This window comes from Ochotona curzoniae, unplaced genomic scaffold, assembly GCF_017591425.1.
Source record: "Ochotona curzoniae isolate NIBS_2020 unplaced genomic scaffold, NIBS_Ocur_1.0 scaffold_2587, whole genome shotgun sequence".
In the NCBI taxonomy this organism is placed as follows: domain Eukaryota; kingdom Metazoa; phylum Chordata; class Mammalia; order Lagomorpha; family Ochotonidae; genus Ochotona; species Ochotona curzoniae.
In genome coordinates, this window is record NW_024467096.1 from 12,628,279 (window position 1) to 12,646,698 (window position 18,420).

Genomic DNA, 18,420 nt, shown 5'->3' on the forward strand with positions numbered 1-18,420 from the left:
ATGCAATCATCCCTACTCAAAACACTGTGGCCTTGTAAGAGCCACAAGAAACATAAGGACAAATGAGAAACCATGCTTCTTTCCATTTAAATGGGGAGGTAAAGCCTGTATTCTGAAAAGGGAAGAATGGAGCATTTCTATGACATAGGATCTGGGAACCATGCATGCCAGAACAAAAGGATTGGATATCAGTAACAGTCACAAAGTCTTAAAGCATGCCATATCCCCCCCACCAAGCTTCATTTCTTTGTAGGAAAGTAAGAATCTTTTTAGGCTTATACAAGAAGACAATAAATTATTAATGAAAAATACAGTGACATGTACAATACGTTCAATAAGTGACACAGTTAAGAGCAGGAGAAACAGCAAACTATTAGAAATTTAATAGAATCTGATATTTGTAGAAACTCAAGGGAGCAAGTCCTTCTGACCTCGATTATATCTAGAAATGTTGGAGAAACATATGCAAATAAAATTTTGACAGTCAACCAAAGCATGCGGAGTGGTATGGTAAGATAGGACAAAGAGTTGTGGAATGCAGAATATGCAAACACAATAGAGTGTGCTTCAACAATCCTAGAAAACAAGAGGGACAATGGCCCACAATAGTGCAGGCTGCATGTATCACAATGGATGAGTCATCCAGGAGGATACCCTAACATAATCCCTAACAACCCCAGGGAGGGAGATAAGAGAAATACCATGAAATGCTTTGCTTTTCCCTTAGCCACTCATGTCATTGTTGCTTCCTAAAGACCCTGCCCTCACCCTAGAGCCTTCAGGCATGCACCAACTCTCACACCAGTGAATGTTTCCACACACCTTTGCCTGCAGCAATGTAAATAATCTGTCCTTACTCCAGGCAAAGTAAAAGGATACACTTTTGAACTTTCCCCCACAAAGTAGCAATGTCCCTCATATGCAAATAAGGGAAACTGTTGAGGGGAAAAAAAAAAAAGAAGCAGCAGCCAACACAGCTCCCAGATCACTGGGAAGAGGTAGTCACGGATACTGTTCTCCAACTCTGCAATCCCTCATGAATGATGTGACAATGAAGACCAATTCTGCTAAGTTCTTGATTAATTGCAATGGTGCAATCTTGGTCAAGGGTGATACAACCTAAAGCACTGCTATGGAGATTAGTAGAGCACCAGAAGTGGGATAGATAGATAGATAGATATTTTCAGGATATCTCTGATGCTTTTGTCATCCTTTCTGGGAAAGAATGCCCAAAGAAACACAGCCGGGCTCTAGGTGCAAACCTACAGCTGCCCTTTTGCTAACACTCTACCTAAGCCGCAGTCACTTTACATAAGCCAGATGCTAAATGTGACTTCTGTCATCAGTCCTAAAATGCTAAGAGTAAAGAAAAGTGTTTTATTGCAGCAACAAAAAAGGCTATAAGAGAGTGTGAAACCATCTCATAAAATACTGCTAAAACAAGCATATGATGCCAACCAAGAAGCAACTGGTAACATCCTAGAGATAGTAAATTTTTTTTTTTTCTCAAAAGACAGGGCAGGCGCAGAAAACAGAGAAAGAGGAGCTCAATCGCTTTCCTCTCTCAGTTTCCAGAAATTTAACATTCTTTTGTTTCTTAGTTAAAACTACCACTTCATACCTTTGAATGAACTGCTGCCATGGTTAAAAATATATAATCTCTCAACCAGAGTCTGGCATCATTTGCATAGCCTGTGGGATTTAATGAGTGTGCACACACATTCATCTGAGATGTTGGACTCACACCGACCTTCAAACCACATTCGATATAAACTGGATGTATGGTTATTAAAACCTCTGCAACTAGGCTTCCCTCAAATTTATCTGTACATTGCAACAAAGCAGTATCTCCTAAAGCACCCCAGACAACTTTATCTCACAGCAGCAAAAGGGAGGAAAGCTAGCCGTAGGAGGAAAAAATATACATTCCAGATAACTTATTGGGTTCACTCTGTATACATTTCTAATGCAACTACCGCTCAGAGCCTTCTGAGGCATTGCTTCAAAGAAGAGGAGACCAATGACCAGTATACACACTCTTAAAGACAGTGAGCTGAGAGCAGAAGAGGATGCAGTAACTCACTCAGACCTCCTTCCTAGTTTCACAGTACCTCCACAACCAGATAGTCCTTGTGAGATCTTTGTCTTTTTGTTTGTACTAGATAACTTTTGGGGGCTCCTTAACCTCTGATAGCCTGTACAAATACATTTCACAGCATGACATAATCGACTGCCTTTTTCCAAAGCAACATTGTATATAAGCTATGGCACTGGATACTCACCCTCACCACCAGGCTGCTTATAGGGGTTGTACTTGGGTTTTGGAGCAACTACTGGTGCAAATTTCTTGGGAGGCTGCTGTGTGGACACTGAAATGCTGGGAGTCCCAAAGGAATGGGTGGTCTCCATCCGAGCAGGAACATGGCCTAGGGGCTCACCAGTGCTTTTGACGGGTAGCCAGGATGGGTGAGACATTGTTGCAGAATCTACAAAAAAAAAGGAACAAGCAGTGTTTTTAAAGAAGCATGAAAACGGAGATGAAATACACCATTACATCGCCACTTCCATCCCAATGAATGATTACTGAACCTTGACAAATGTCTCTGAAAAGAAGAATAAAGGAAAATGGAAGAAGGGAAAAAAATAAGGGCAAACACCATGGTCAGGGGGAACTGGCAGGATAAGAGAAGATCACTTCCCTAAGCTTGAATATCTTCCTTCTTGCTCTCCTTCCTTCCTTGCTTCCTTCCTTCCTCTCCTTCCTTCCTTGCTTCCTTCCTTCCTTCTTACCTTCTTTCCTTCCTTCCTTCCTTCCTTCTTTCTTTCTTTCTCTCCGTCTTTCTTTTTTTCTTTCTCTTTCTTTCTCTTCTTTCCTTTCTTCCTTTTTTTTTCAGTTATCTCCTGTAGTGAAAGGTTTCCATACTTGAATAAGTTTCTATACTACAGATTGGCAAAAAGCTTCCATTTTATGAAAAATTTATTAATTACCATGCTAATCAAATGGTGATATCTCAATGAGGTGGACAGTGTTACCTAAGTGAGTTTTTTAAACAGGTATCAATGGGATGCTGGCACAGCTCATTTGTTACTAAGGGCAGAACCAACAACTTTTCATAAATGAGGTAACTTTCAAACTAGCTGAGGGTTGATCAGAGGTGAGGCCTGAAAAATACCTGCAAGTCAGGCAGAAAAGCACAGAGCACTTGTGGTCAGTGACCCTATAGCAAAGGCACATGGAAGCAGCTTGCAACAGAACTAAAGCACAGGATAGAGCCAAAGCAGAGAGAACATTGCAAATAAATATGAGTTTATATAGGTTTTCTAAGATTTTAAGGAACCACTACCATTTCATTTTGGAATGGACCATAACAGGTGCAAGGAAGGACATTTAAAAAGAATTCTCATGCAGACTCATCCCTGGTCCCCACCTATGGGCACTTGGAAATCAACAAGAAGTAACAGTAGGTTTGCAAAATAATACCTTATATTGAGCACTAAAAGGAAACTCAGTATTCTTTAATATTCAATACCTAGATGAGGACCAACAATTCTGCACAACAACAAAATTCCCACCAGCCATGCAAAATTGATACCACATGGGACCTCCATGAAAATGTTTAACTAGGAGGGGACAAGCCCACATGCTGTTCTCTTCATCCTGTATATAGTCCCTAGGAAAGAAAAATAATGATTCCTCCATCAGAAGCAGCCAATCACTCCTCCAGACAGCTTGCCTGCTGGGGATGAGCCTTGTGAACTGTTTCTGAAGAGGGCTCTCCAAGTCTGATTGCAAGAGCTCTCCAGCACAGGAAAGGCCCAGAAGATACCTTATACCCACCCCCAGGCCCAAATCCACCTAGCAATTTATTAATTGAACTGAATTAATTAAGAGGGCTGCATAATTACCTCCAGATGTCAAATGACAAAGAGTACAGGAAATGCATGGAAAAACAAAGGCCAAAGCAGGTGATACTGCAATAGAGACAGGAAGGAAGGACGCAGTGCTGCCTACATGGCAATCTCATCTATACCATGGACGAGCAGTATAACCTGGAATCCAGACAGTGTTTCAAGTACCTACACTCCCTCAAATTTAAAATTGAAAAATATTGTCCTATTTAACACACAGTCGCTAAAATAATCATTGAGAACACATTAAAGCATTTTGTTTGATGTTAAAGAGCTAGAAAGTCTTCGGGAATTGTACAGCCATCCTGTAAAAAGGAAACAGCTAGAGATGTACTATTTTTTAAGGAGGAATATAGTCTGGGAATCAGTGTACAAGGATACCAGATGACACGATGAGGGTAGCTTTACCCTTTCATCACAAGATCTTTCTTTGCTTTTTCCTCTTGTAAACTTTTCATTATACATACTGTGAACACAATACATGTTAAATTAAGAGTTCTTTGAAAGGGAAAAGACCACTTACCACGAATGTTTAGCAAAGAAACTCTTATGGAAAAACAGGCACTGCATATCTGTTTCACTCATGGCTGTTAAATGCGGCTGTATATTTGGAATCATTTGAGAAGATCGTGTTTTATTAAATAACAAAACCAAGCTCATTTCTCAGTGTTGAGAAACACCAATTTTGTTTGTTTATAATTGAGTCTTGCTCTTCCACTAAATGGGGACAATAACTCCTGTTTGTCTTCAACATGAATAATGTGAATATAAGTGGTGAATTAGTAGGATCAAATACGGCTTGAAAGCATCAATGTACTATGCACATTTACAGTGTAAAATTTAATTGCATATTTTTAAATTGGTTTAGTACTGTCCTTGAAACATTTCCATAAATTTAAATTAGTCTGAATATATTCTATTAATATTATTATTATGGATTTTTATTAGAAGGATTTACAGAGAGGAGAGACAGAAAATTTTCCATCTGTTGTTTAATTCCCCAAATCGCTATGATGGCCAGAGCTGACCAACCCAAAGCCAAGAACCTCTTCCAGGAAATTCACGTAGGTACAGGGATCCAAAGCTTTGGGCCATTCTCCATTATTTTTCAAGCCATAAGCAGGGAGCTGTATGGGAAGTGGATCAACTTGGTCACAAACTAGTACCCATTTGGAATTGCAATAATTGTAGGCAAATGATAAGCAAGTTAAGCACTGCTCTTCCCAATAAGATTTTTTTTTAAGTCTGTTAATACAACATGCAGTAGTTTCTAAAGCAAAAAATACACATTTACGAAGCAATTCCCTGTTACTTATTGTGGCACTCTGGCCTTTTCATGTATGCCATAGGTAGAATAAAGAAACACACAAGTTCTGGGAAAGTGTAATAAAAATGAAAACTGAGAAATATGGATCCATAATGCATATAGATCCATTTCTAATATCTGAATCTAAATATTTCCCCAAGGAAAGTAACTTAATTCCTTCTCTTGGCTTTTGAAAAACTTCTTTCACAGTCCACAGGAAACTACTTACTCACTTGCCTATCCACCCCAACTTAGCCAGAAGTTCCTGAGGACAACTTCCCTCTGCCTGAACAGTGCCTGACCCAGAAGGCCTTAGAAAATCATCTTCTCTGTAAGAATGTGTAAAGAATCACACCAGAGACACACTAATGTGTCTCTGTCTTTCGCCTTAGTACGCACTGATACAACCAACTAATTTTTTCTCTTCTTCAGTTTGTGATATGGTGACTAATGCTGATAGATTTTTAGATACTTACTCAACTTCGAACACTTACAACACATACTGTTCAGTCATGGTAACAGTGAGCTGATTAATGAATACCCAATTTTTTAATCTAATTATTTACAGCAATTGAATCCCAAGTTCATATGTTAATGGTGCTAAGACATTAAAAAAAAAAAAAACTCCATCAGACTATAGTGCCAAGGTGAGGCCTTTGGAAGGTAAACATCATTTGGGTGGTGCCACATGATTGAGGATCAATTGCCTCCTGAAAATGGAGAGACCATGCACTGTGACCAACTGTGAAGCTTCATGTTTGTCACCATGTCATGCCATGCATCACTTCAGATTTCAGCGAGCAAAGCCATCACCAAAATGTGCCAATTCCAGTGCCATGACCTAAAACTTTTTAAATCAACAGGATAATGTTAGCCTATTTCAGTATTTTGTAGGTAAGGGGAAGCTGAATTAACACATTAACTTTGCCAATATATTTGGAATATTTACACACACATCTGTTTGATTATTTTATTTGTCATTATTAGGGTTAGATAAAAAGATTTTCATTCTTCTCTGGTGTCAAATTTAGTTTAAGATAACTTGACACCTTGGGCCCAGCGCGATGGCACAGTGGTTAAGGTCCTCGCCTTGCACACCCAGGATCCCATATGGGCGCTGGTTCTAATCCCGGTGGCCCCACTTCCCATCCAGCTCCCTGCCTGTGGCCCGGGAAAGCAGTCGAGGATGGCCCAAAGCTTTGGGACCCTGCACCTGCGTGGAAGACCTGGAAGAGGCTCCTGGCTTTGGATCGGCATAGTATTGGCCATTGCGCTCACTTGGGGAGTGAATCATCGGACGGAAGATCTTCCTCTCTGTCTCTCCTCTCTGTATATCTGCCTTTCAAATAAAATAAAATAAATCTTAAAAACAAAGATAACTTGACACTTAAAGTTTTATCAGAAGTTAGTGTAAACTACGTATGACATGATTTCTTCAGTAACACAAGTTAAATGTATTCCAATAAATTCCACAATCATTGTAGCAGGTTTCTACTTATTATGAGGTCTTTTTTTTAAAGATTAATTTTTATTAGAAAAGCAGATTTACAAACAGAAGATGAGACAAAGACAGAGATCTTCCTTCCACTGGTTCATTCCTCAATGGCCAGAGCCAAGCCGATCCAAAGCCATGAGCCAGTAGTTTCTTCCAGGTCTCTCAGAAAGGTGAGGGTTAGAAGGCGTTCAGACATCCTCTACTGTTTTTGCAGGCCACAAGCAGGGAAGTGGAATAACCAGGACATGAACCAACACCCATATAGGATCTCAACATGTACAAGGTGAGGACTTAGATACTAGTCTATCGCAAAGGATCTTGAAATATTTTTTTTAAGATTTATTTATATTTATTGAAAAAGTCGACCAGATTTATAAAGAGAAGAAGAGACAGAAAGATCCACCATCTGCTGCTTCACACCTCAAATAATCACAAAGGCTCAAGCTGACCTGATCCAAAGCCAGGAGCCAGGAGCTTCTCCCAGGTTTTCTACAGGGGTGCATGGTTCCAAGCCTTTCGGCTGTCCTCGACTGCTTTCCCAGGCCACAAGCAGGATAAGAAGAGGAGCAGCCAGGACATGAATCAACACCCATATGAGATCCTGACACTTGCAAAATCATATATGTCACTAGAGATTTAGCCATTTCCTTTGGGTTTTATCTCTTCCCTTTCTACAAAACTACCTCTTAGTTTAAAATGATTTCTTTTTTTACAATACATCATTTAGATGTATGAGTACTATTTCTTACTACTCCTTAAAGATAGAAGTCATGTTCTCTGTCTTCCAGATCAAATTGTGTAGCCTTTCATTAATCTTCAACAGCAGCTGGCAAACGGCTGCCACCTGTGCATCTCCTATTACTCTAACCTGTTCATCTTCATCTTACATAAACTCTAGAATCCTAGAAAACAAAACCGCTAATCATTTTTGTACTCCAAAAGGCCTACTACATGACAGTCACCTGATAAAAATGCTTCCTTATTTAACTAATTAATTTATTTGCCTATCATTGAAGATCTAGATGAATTAGAACCTCATCCTTTTTTCTAAGAAGTGAAAAGCATGTCTGAGAAACATATTTGCTCCTGTGAAATGAGAAAAAGAGTTGTGCAAAAAGCATATGAAAAGGATGGATGCTGTCAACAGAGCTAGCACGGGCTCAGCACCAGCAGCCCTTACACAGGATAAGGTTTTAGAGACTGCATGACTCTGAAAGACAACTGACACAACAAAGACAAAAGCATAGGGAAAAAGCAAACTATTTCTGTAGATGAAGGAGACCAATAGTGCTAAGATGAAGGGTGCAGGAGGAAGAACCCTTGAAAAAATTTAACAGCAAAACAAGCTTTTCTTTCCAACCTCTGAATAAAAATTTGACATGATCAGAAGTTCCATAATACAGATTAATACATGTAATGGAACCCAGGAATGTAGTAAATGCAATAGTATAGCCATAAAGTCCCTGCTTCCCCATACTCCGATAAGCCAGTGTGCCCTTTAACAACAGTTTTGCAAAATGAGCATCTGTGAAGTCCCAATCAGCTGTAACAACATTCTACAGTTTTCTTTCCCTTAACTCTTAATTACCACCCTTTCTTTTCACAAAGAGTTGAAGAAACCTCATACGTTTAGGAAACGGATGAACACACACATGTAAACTGGAGTTTCTCAAGTTTCTCAGGGAGAGACCCAATGTAAACACAGAGAACAGTGGTAAGAGCTGGTTTTGCTGAGCCAAAACTTACCCTGGTCTTACTTCTTCTAGTTCTAGGTAGGTTTCACTCTAAGCTTATAATCATCATGAAATCAAGAAGTGAAAGGGAAGATCCCCCACAGAGTCCCTCAAAATGAACAGCAGCAGAAGTGAGCAAAACAACAGAAACTGCTCTCATCTAAGCTAGAAGCCCATTGCTGAAAGGAGTCTGAGAGTTCCCACAGCACTGCTCTTCCAGGAACAGTGTCAAATGCAAAGTTTCACTTATTATCTCCTCTGTTGTTCTTCTTTTGTCTCCCCCAACAGTCCTGTGGCTGCAGGAATATCACAGAGAGACAATGAGTAACCGAAAGTTACTGAAGACTTGTGCACTAACTCACTTTCTAATGCCTACATAAGCATGCTGTCTTCCATAGGAGGATACAATGACCTTATCAATATCCACATTTTAAAAATCAGAAAAGTAAGGCTAAGATGCATGAAGCTTAAAAGCCTACTCAAGGATATTTCACTAAGACATTATAAGATAAAGCTCAGGCAGACTTTAGATTCCATATTCATGATTACACCAGCTCTCAATTGGGAGAAAAAAGAAAAAACAATATAATATCAAGAGTTTACCATTTCATTCTATTATCTGCATTCCTAGCTCTTGGGTCTACTTGCCTTCTCTGCTCTGTTCCCCAAACCTAATTATTGTGAACCATTTGATTGTATTAATAAAGTAAGTAGTAAACAGTACAAATGAATACAGACACACCAGGATGTAAACAACTCAGCGAGACCATATGATGACAGAGACCTGCCCGCCATAGAGGAAAACTTCAAGGACACAGGTGAAGGGGGAGTTGACACCAACTGGCAAAGCTACTAAATCTCTCTATGGAACTAATATTAATGTCAATTCACTGTCATCTACATTAGAACTGACAATCGGTTATACAAGTGTTTTAAAGCTCAATATAAATGCTGTCAAATGATGGTTCAAAGTCTTAAAATACTGCACCTGCATGGAAGACCTGCAAGAGGCTCCTGGCTTCAGATTTGCTTAGCTCTGATCACTGATAAGTGAAACAGCAGATAAAAGATTTTTCTGCCTCTCCTCTCTGTAACTCTGCCTTCAAAATAAAAGTAAACATATTTTTAAATGCATTATAATGAAGGAAGGAACATATATTAATAGTACTTTCTTAGTGGTAGAAAAATCAACAGATGAAATACTCTGCAACTTAAACATCAGAATTAGCTAAAAGCAGACTACAGTCTAGGATTCATGTTTCTTAGCAACATTTTTCTTCATTGAAACACTTAATATATTTTTTAAAGATTTATTTTTATTATTTTTTCATTGGAAAGGCAGATATACAGAGAGGAGAGACAGAGAGGAAGATCTTCCGTCCAATGATTCACTCCCCAAGTGAGCGTAACGGTCGATACTATGCCAATCCGAAGCCAGGAGCCTCTTCTGGGTCTCCCACGCAGGTGCAGGGTCCCAAAGCTTTGGGCCGTCCTCTGCTGCTTTCCCGGGCCACAGGCAGGGAGCTGGAAGGGAAGCGGGGCTGCCGGGATTAGAACTGGCGCCCATATGGGATCCCGGGCGTGCAAGGTGAGGACCTTAACCACTGTGCCACCGCGCCGGGCCCAACACTTAATATTTTTAATTTTTATTTAATTGATTTACTTAAGAGGCAGACAGAGGAGACAAACAGAGTGAGAAAGCAAGAGAGAAATCACCGAGCCACTGATACATTCCCTCAAAGGTCCCATCAATTAGAACCAGGCCCAACCACAGTCAAGGGTTGAAAATTCAGTATGAGCCTTACAAATGGGTGGCACAGTCCCAACTACTTGAACCATTACCTGCTGCTTCCCTGTATGATCATTAACAGGAAGTTGGACTTGCGAGAGCCAAAATTCAAGCCCAGAAATTCAAGGTCTCCTTTTCTATGCCTTAATACTTTAGACAAAACACCCACACCAAAGGTTGTTCTTCAATAAAAAGAAAGGTACTTCAGAAAGTTCATGAAAAGTAAAATTAAATAAGCTTGGGTTTAAAAGAATGAAATGCATATGTACAAAGGACCTGCAAAATGTTCATGAAAGATTTATATGATCAAAACAATGCAAGGATTTCAAACATTGCTCACACTGAAATAAAGTTACACTTTAATTCTATTTTTCATAATTTTTAAATTTACTTTTTGACATTTAAAAACTGCTTACTTTATTTATATTACAATTTATACAATATATTGCCCTCTCTGAGCTTCACTGTTCATCCTGTTTTACTCCTGGAATTCACCTGAAGATATCTAATCCTCAGAAATAAGACCCAGTTTCCAGTCTTTTGCTCTGTCAGAAAACCAATGCCCTTCTCTGAAGATTCAGTAACTGGATTAGATGAACACCAATGGTAACTGTTTGCAAGCTTTTATGAATTTATTAGGGTTCCTCATGATCAAAGTAGCCAATTACAATCAAAAGTTAGGCATGGAGATCACAAGTTATCTATAATCCCCTTATTTGATCAAGCAAGAATGTATGGCTCTTTCTTTTCTCTTTCTTGCTTTTGCTCACACTTGTTCTCGCTCTCTCATCCCCTATCTCCCTGACTCTTCAATTCTCTCTAAGGTGGGATTGGAATCTTGGTTGATCTCAGAGATTACCAAGGTATCAATCAAGATTTATTATGCACAAGCAAATGAGTACTTTAGGCAAACCTTTTTCAAACAGCATAGGTAAGTCCGCACTAGTGTAATTACAAAGTAAATGTGCTATGGCATGTGATGGAAGCGTGGGAAGACAGCACTGAAGAATAAGACAGGCTGAAAATTACACACAATTGTTAGTTGAATAGTAAATGTAATCATTCTTCCTCCCAAGTATCAGGTCAGATAGAGCCAGAAGGGCACAGGAGGATTTTCCATGGGCTGAAAATGTCAATGTATTCACTCCACTTCCCCTCGCAGACAGCTCTGGTCCATCTCTGGCTGAGAGGCTCACTCTCTGCATGGACAGCTGGCGTTGCTCAGAGGGGTAATGAGCGAACAACTCTGTAGAAATGCCAAATCTTTATATAGGCTATCAGAGACACACTGAGACAAACTGGAAAAAGCACTAGTCTGAGATGCATAAGACTTGGCCATAATTCTAGCTCAGTCATTAATTTAGTACTATGAAGTTAGCCCCTTGACCTCCTTGAGCCTCTATCTTGAAACCACTGATTAAATCCTGCTGCTCTCCTTGCACTCTCATGATCCATAACTCCCCTTGCAAATCCAGGGGTAGAATAAGACAAGATGTCTTCCAAAGCCATTTTTTTTTTACACTCACAGCAGCACAACAGATTGTGAAGTTCAGGTAGGATTCCACACATGAAAACTGCTCTACACACAGGATCCACACAATTAATGCCATCAGGGCACTTTTCCTGACACTATTGTGGGCAACAAGAGAATTTAGCTATATTGAAGGATTAAACAAGCAATATCAAGAGAGAGAAGCGTAGGTCCAGAGCAGTTAACCCAATGTTGATAAAGCAGAGGGAGCAGAAACAAATGACACTTGCCCTTCTGTTGCAGAATGTCCATTGAGAATGAAACCAGGAGCCCTAAGTGGAAAAAAAGAACATGGAAAAACCAGGACTCCCTGCAGGAAGGTCAGAAAGAGAGTGGAACAAATATATACCAGTCTTGTATTTGCCACAACATCTCTCGGGGGAAAAACATAGAAATCGTTGACAACAGTCAGGATAGGATCCTCAAGCGTCCTGAAGCCATAGAGTCCCAGCTTGGAGAATTCTTGGGGACTAATTTCTTTCTTCCAATTAGTGTGTTGAAACACTAAGACTTGGAGACACTGAAGTGCTTTACACAATAGAACAAAACAAAACAGCTAGAACACACCAGAGGCTGAATTCAAACCCAGCTGTTCTGCTTCCAAAGACATTTGTGGCATGCCCATTCCACTAAGTTAGTAATGACATTCCTCATGAGATCATTGTAGTCATGCCAGATAAAAGACATTGAAATAGACACAGAAGAAATGACCTTCAAAAAGAATAAGCATCCATGTCATTGAAAATTAGTGCAACAAATGTCCCCTCTGTGTCACATCTAATGAGACTAGTTCCAAAAAATTAAGGGAGGGACTGAAAAAATGTGTACTGTCTCCAGCCCTCAGTTTTCCCTACTCCAAAGTCATAAGCAATTAATAAGTGATATCCAAAATTTCCTCCATCAAGGACATTTTATTTTACGCAATGGTACATAAAACCTATGGAAAGTGTTATGCTTATTCAAGCATTTTCTTAAGGATTTATCTCCAAAGTCTATCACAACTACTTCTCTTGACCAAGGCCTAGAGCAGGTGCAACCACACTGGAGCTTTTCAGCCTCCAGTAAATCTGCTTCTGAAAGTGGCAATCTTGGTCACATTCATAAAGCACCTTCCCCAACAAAGAGGAAAGCATGAAAAAGGGAAGAATCATCAACACAACACCTAAAGAGGACTTCAAATTGTATTACTGATCATCTAGACTCTTCTCTTTCTAAACTTACCAATAAGTAAGTTAATGTGTGAGATAATTGCTTCTCACTTGTTTAGGTTCCTCCAACCACTTGCTCAAATGTATTTTTAAACATGTGAACATGGTGTTGATCTGTTTATAAATCTATCATGACCATCAGACATGCCATGAAATTTAATTAGCAATTGAGTAATGTTTAATTACCTTGGCTTTTGGATAACAATTTTGCATGTATTTTTTTTCCTTTTTTGCAAATTCAGACTGATATTTCAATAAAATTAAAAGGACAATATAAATTTAATGCTAGTTATAATCTTGAAAAGTAGGAAAAATTTTTGAGGCCCATGAGACATCCATGAACAATTCCAGCCAATATTTTATTTAATAACATTACATATTTCTCCGTAAAGCAAATAACTGCTAACAGAAATCACAGCAAAGAATTGTGGAGTTACCTATTACACTCTAACATGGAACAGAATATTGTTCATAAAACTGTCACTTGTCAGCTGTGCCACTTGTATCCTATGCCATGACCACTTTCTGTAAACCAGTTTAGAGCTTTCAAGTTTGGACATTATCCTTTGAACTGATACTATTCAACTCATATATTGTTAGCAGTATTAGTGTTACAAAGTTCTATCTTAGTCTGTGTTTCTCTAATTGCCATCATGAATTCCTCTTTGAAAAAACTGCATCATTGTGATGCAACACTGCAAGCATATTGTTCAATTAAATTTTTAAATATCTAAGTACTGAAAAAGTAAAGTAACAGGGATATAAATTCTTAACATCCAAAGACTATGAGAGAAAAAAACAGATTCAACTTCATACTTTTAATGCTCTGAAATAACTTTTGCTTAATAGCAATCTACAATCTCAAGGAAATTGTTTCTCAGTAATAGAAATGGCATGAGAACCACTGCATTAGAATATGTTACACATTCAAATTACATGAGAGACTAGTTTTGTAACCTCACATTTAACAGCAAAACAGAACCAGTTTCAACTGGTGACCTTTCTCTTCATGTGACAAGTTGTTCCACTTTTATTTCCAGATTTTGAAACAGAGACAAAATCCAGTGAAGCCTTGACCAATGGCAGCTGAGTAAAACTGAATCAAGCTGTTTCAGATCACTTTCAGAATCGCATCAGTGGATGTTATTCTACTTTATATTTCTTGATGAGAATACTTGTATGAGACCTTCTGCATTTTTATTAATCATTAAACTCTATGCAAAGCAAGACAAAACAAAACACACCACTAGAGAATCAAATATATTTAAAAAGCACAGTTGGCCTAGCAGCTAAGATACCAATCAGGATATCTGAGTCCCGCATTGGAGTACCTGGTCTTAATAGCTAGCTGTAGTTCTTGATTCAAACCTCCTGATGGTGTGAACCTTAGAAGACAGTGATCTACGTTCAAGGGGCTGGCTTTCTCCTGCCATACATGTAGAAGACCTGGATTGAGTTCTTAGCCCCAGTTTGACCAGGAGTCTTTCACCACTCCCGGAATATGTAGGTACCTGGGACATGGAATAGCAGGTGAGATTGCTCTCTCTCTCTCTCTCTCTCTCTCTCTCTCTCCCCCTTTCCTCTATGTGTCTTTCTGCATCTTCAATAGTTTTTATTCTGGATACATAAAATATACACACACTTTAGGCATTTAAAAAAATTTACATATTTATCTACCTATTTGAAAGGCAGAGTTACAGACATAGAGGGAGAGACACAGAGATCCTCCATTTGCTGGTTCACTTCCGAAATGGCTGCAATGGCTGGGCCAGGGTGATAATAGCAGCCAGGAATTTCATCTGGGTCTCCAACATGAGTGCAGGTGTCCAAGCACTTAGGACATCTTCTGCTGCTTTCCTAGGTGCCATCATCAGGTACCTGGACTGGAAGTGGAGCAACTGAGACTTCAGTCACCAGGCACTTATATGGGATGCCAGAATCACAGGTAGTGTCTTAGGTGCTGAATCACAATGCAGACCCCACATTTTAGACATCTTTAAGGTTGATAGCCAATTAACATTCACTAATAGGGAAGTTTGATACACATGAGGTATGAACTTGTTCGTAAGGATTTCTAACATGGCATTCAAGTTGAAACTTCACCATATGTGAGTTCTTTTGTGTAGTAACTCACAAGGTAGTTCCGTATATGGCAAGAAACTCATGACTTCTAGAAAGGTTGGGGTAATTGAAACCTGCATTCCCATAAGAACCACTTGTATATCCTATGTTTGCCTTCTGGGGCCACAAAACCTCTAGTACATAGAAGTCCTTACAATCCTTTAAATCTTTTATTTGATTACTAGTTAATTTGTCTGCATTTTACCTTTGCTCAGTCTAATTCTTCAGGCTTTCAACTAGCCTCACAAGTTAAACAACAAAAAAAGACAAATATGATTTGTTTCCTCCAACTTGTGGTAGCTAATGTGTAAAGTATAAAAAACTGTATATAAATAAATTGACATCTTGGGGTTCAATTATTGCTTACAACACTTGTCTACATTCCTACAGAACAGCATTTTTTCTACTGTTTCTTCTTAAAGATTTAGTAGAGCATTATAAGACTGATTATATAATAAATTAAAATTATGTCATTACAAAAGATAAAGAAAGAAAGGGAGAGAGGGAAACACATTCTTAAATCTTGTATCAAAGTACTTCATTTAAAACCATAAACTACTAGTTTTCAATTTTTGGCACGGTTTCATCACATTGAATCTTTAACAAGATCCATAATATAAACTATACAAATCAGTAAAATAGTTATTCAGACATTTAAGTTCTTGTGTTCTGGCAGAACATACTTCAGTTTGAGAAGAAGCATAAGGTGAGTAATTATCCCAGACTCCCCAAAATGCCACCAGCAGAGTTGATATAGTACCAAACAAAATGTTATGTACATGAGCAAAATTGACATTTTGAAATGTACTTATTGTTTGTTGCCCTTGTCTATACTCCTGCTGAACAGTGGTCTATTTTCTACTTAGTGGGGCAATAAGCATTTGAATATAAAGTGAAATCGTGCTACCACAAAAATGTAATAAAAACAGGAAGAAGAAATGAGAGAAGAAAGGTGTGAGGAAGGGATGTCACAAAGCATCATTATGTGCTTAAAATTTTATACATGAGATGCAAGAAAAATATTCCCTTTATGTAAATACACAAAATAAATAAATGTGGTATTTTTAAAGAAAACTCAATATCCTAAAATCTTGTAACACTTCACCTTGGAGAGAACAAAGAACAAAGAATGAATCCTCCTTACTGTTACGTTCCTGGTGCCTAACCTAGGATCCAGTCCACCATCAAAGCTCAGAAAGCGATTCATATAACAAAGAGAGAATACCTTAAATGTTGGGAATCCAGAAAGTTAAGTCACTTCAGTTCACATTTAAAACACTGTTTACTATGGTTCTGTGAAACTAGGATAGTCATACATCCAATTTATGTCTGCTATTTGATGCAATTATTAAGTGTCTGTTTTTAAAGTGTTCCTGTTTGAGTAACAGCTTAGAGTCATCAACTTATCACATACAGATAAAGTTCTTGGTCACCAGGTCAAGTGAATCCTGAATACAGCTGGGCTCCCTTCCAAGGCTGAAGACAGCCAAGAGTATTCCAGTCTTTGAGTCCATTACTTCAGCTGCCAAGACAGAAGCAGCAGGCAATGCAGGGGGTCTGGGGATACAGGGCCAGCAATGCAGAGAGATATTGTGAGAATAGAGATATAGTAGAAATCTAGCTGAAGCTGGTTATCAATCAACCTTCTCATAAAGCCTCTCTGTGCCACAGTAAAGGATGTCAGCTTTTCTAAGGAAATCAGATTGATCTCAATGTTTTTGTCATCTGCTATCCTCTGCCCTCTACTCCCATCAAAATTACCAGTGATTCCACAACATCTACTTGGTCACATGTGACACAAATATTTGTCTGATTTTTAACTTAAAGATTTTTTTTTATTGGAAAGGCGGATATACAGAGAGGAGAGACAGAGAGGAAGATCTTCCGTCCAATAATTCACTCCCCAAGTGAGCGCAATGGCCAATGCTATGCCGATCCAAAGCCAGGAGCCTCTTCTGGGTCTCCCGCGCGGGTGCAGGGTCCCAAAGCTTTGGGCCATGCTCGACTGCTTTCCGGGGCCACAGGCAGGGAGCTGGATGGGAAGCGGGGCTGCCGGGATTAGAACTGGCGCCCATATGGGATCCCAGGCGTGCAAGGTGAGGACCTTAACCACTGTGCCATCGCGCTGGGCCCTGTCTGATTTTTAATTTAAAGCAGGAAATATAAGTTTAAAATGTGTCTAGATGTAGTCACTGGTGTACAACAGTAACTAAAGATGGGGAGGGAGTTGACTCACACTTATTTCACATTTCAAAATAGTACTTTCCAAGATGTTTGAAACCAAAACAGCTTAGAATATTCTCCCAGTTCAAGGTCTTCCTTGATCATGGCATTTTTCTGATAAACAGGAATTCCCCTTAGAGATTCTCTCAAGTAAGACTGCTGTCTTCCATTCTGCTATAAATTAATTACCCTGACAACCAGAGGTCTAACAGAATGTAATTGTTACTCCACTCTACACTTAGTATTAACTATACATACAGCCTTATGAAATAATGCACAAAACCATAGAAACAATAGCCCTTAGTATGTTCAATGTAGCTTGGCACTCAGATTTGCTTTACTGCAGAGGTTGCTTGGCAGGTAGGGCTTGCTTGCAAAAGAAATTCTGTGAAAATATATGTTCCAGCCTGAGATTTGGAAGGTAGAAAAGCAAGTGCCTGCTGCTCTGGCCTGTTTTCCAGTGGAACGACAGTTATGAAGACATGGGGGATTTTCTGTGTCTACATTCTCCCATTCATCCAGTTTTGTAGCTGCTAAAAAGCAGCTGTGGCAGAGGAAGTAGTTGGACTCCATTTCTCAAGGTTCAGTTACTACCTTCCTGATTATGTCTGCCTGCTCTCTGTTTCACAAGTACATTATTGCACTTTACACTTGAACTTATCAGTTCCATGGGGTCCTCTTGATTTTCTTATTTCCAGTCCTCTGTGTCACTATGCTTCACTGAAAGCTCAGCCTAGAGCCTGCTCCGTATGGTCCTTTCAATGGTATTGAAACAATTAACATCCAGTATTATTCCCCTTCTGCTAAAACAGCTACAGTAAATCTGGGCTTTTAATTCACTGGGATGATACTTTGCTGGCTCTAACTTCAGACCAGAGATGGTCTCCCCAAGAAACCGTTGAACTTATCTGGACAATAAGATGCCAGACTTTTTGCTTTGTAAATACTTTCAATGAAAGAATCTCAACTGAATTTGAACTGTGGTAGTGCAACAAGGTGGAGGAATCCACCATGGGGGGGAGGGTGTGGGGAGGGGTGGGGAGAATCCCAGCACCTAAAAAACTGTGTCACATAATGCAATGTAATTAATAATAAACAAACAAAT

At 39.1% G+C, this 18,420-nt stretch overlaps 1 protein-coding gene across 5 annotated transcripts in view; it reads right to left on the minus strand.

The window, feature by feature from the left end:
* LOC121171399 (LIM domain containing preferred translocation partner in lipoma) overlaps positions 1-18,420 on the minus strand; it is a 694,421-nt gene that overhangs the window by 452,627 nt on the left and 223,374 nt on the right. For 2 of the 5 annotated variants that reach the window (XM_041003127.1, XM_041003129.1), the window contains one exon: positions 2,283-2,486. In XM_041003127.1, coding sequence (XP_040859061.1) covers positions 2,283-2,475 — 193 coding nt within the window. In that variant the 5' untranslated portion in view covers positions 2,476-2,486. Of the gene's footprint in view, positions 1-2,282; positions 2,487-5,709; positions 6,130-8,456; positions 8,739-18,420 lie in introns of those variants that run through there. The other 3 variants (XM_041003128.1, XM_041003126.1, XM_041003125.1) reach the window with 3 other exon arrangements.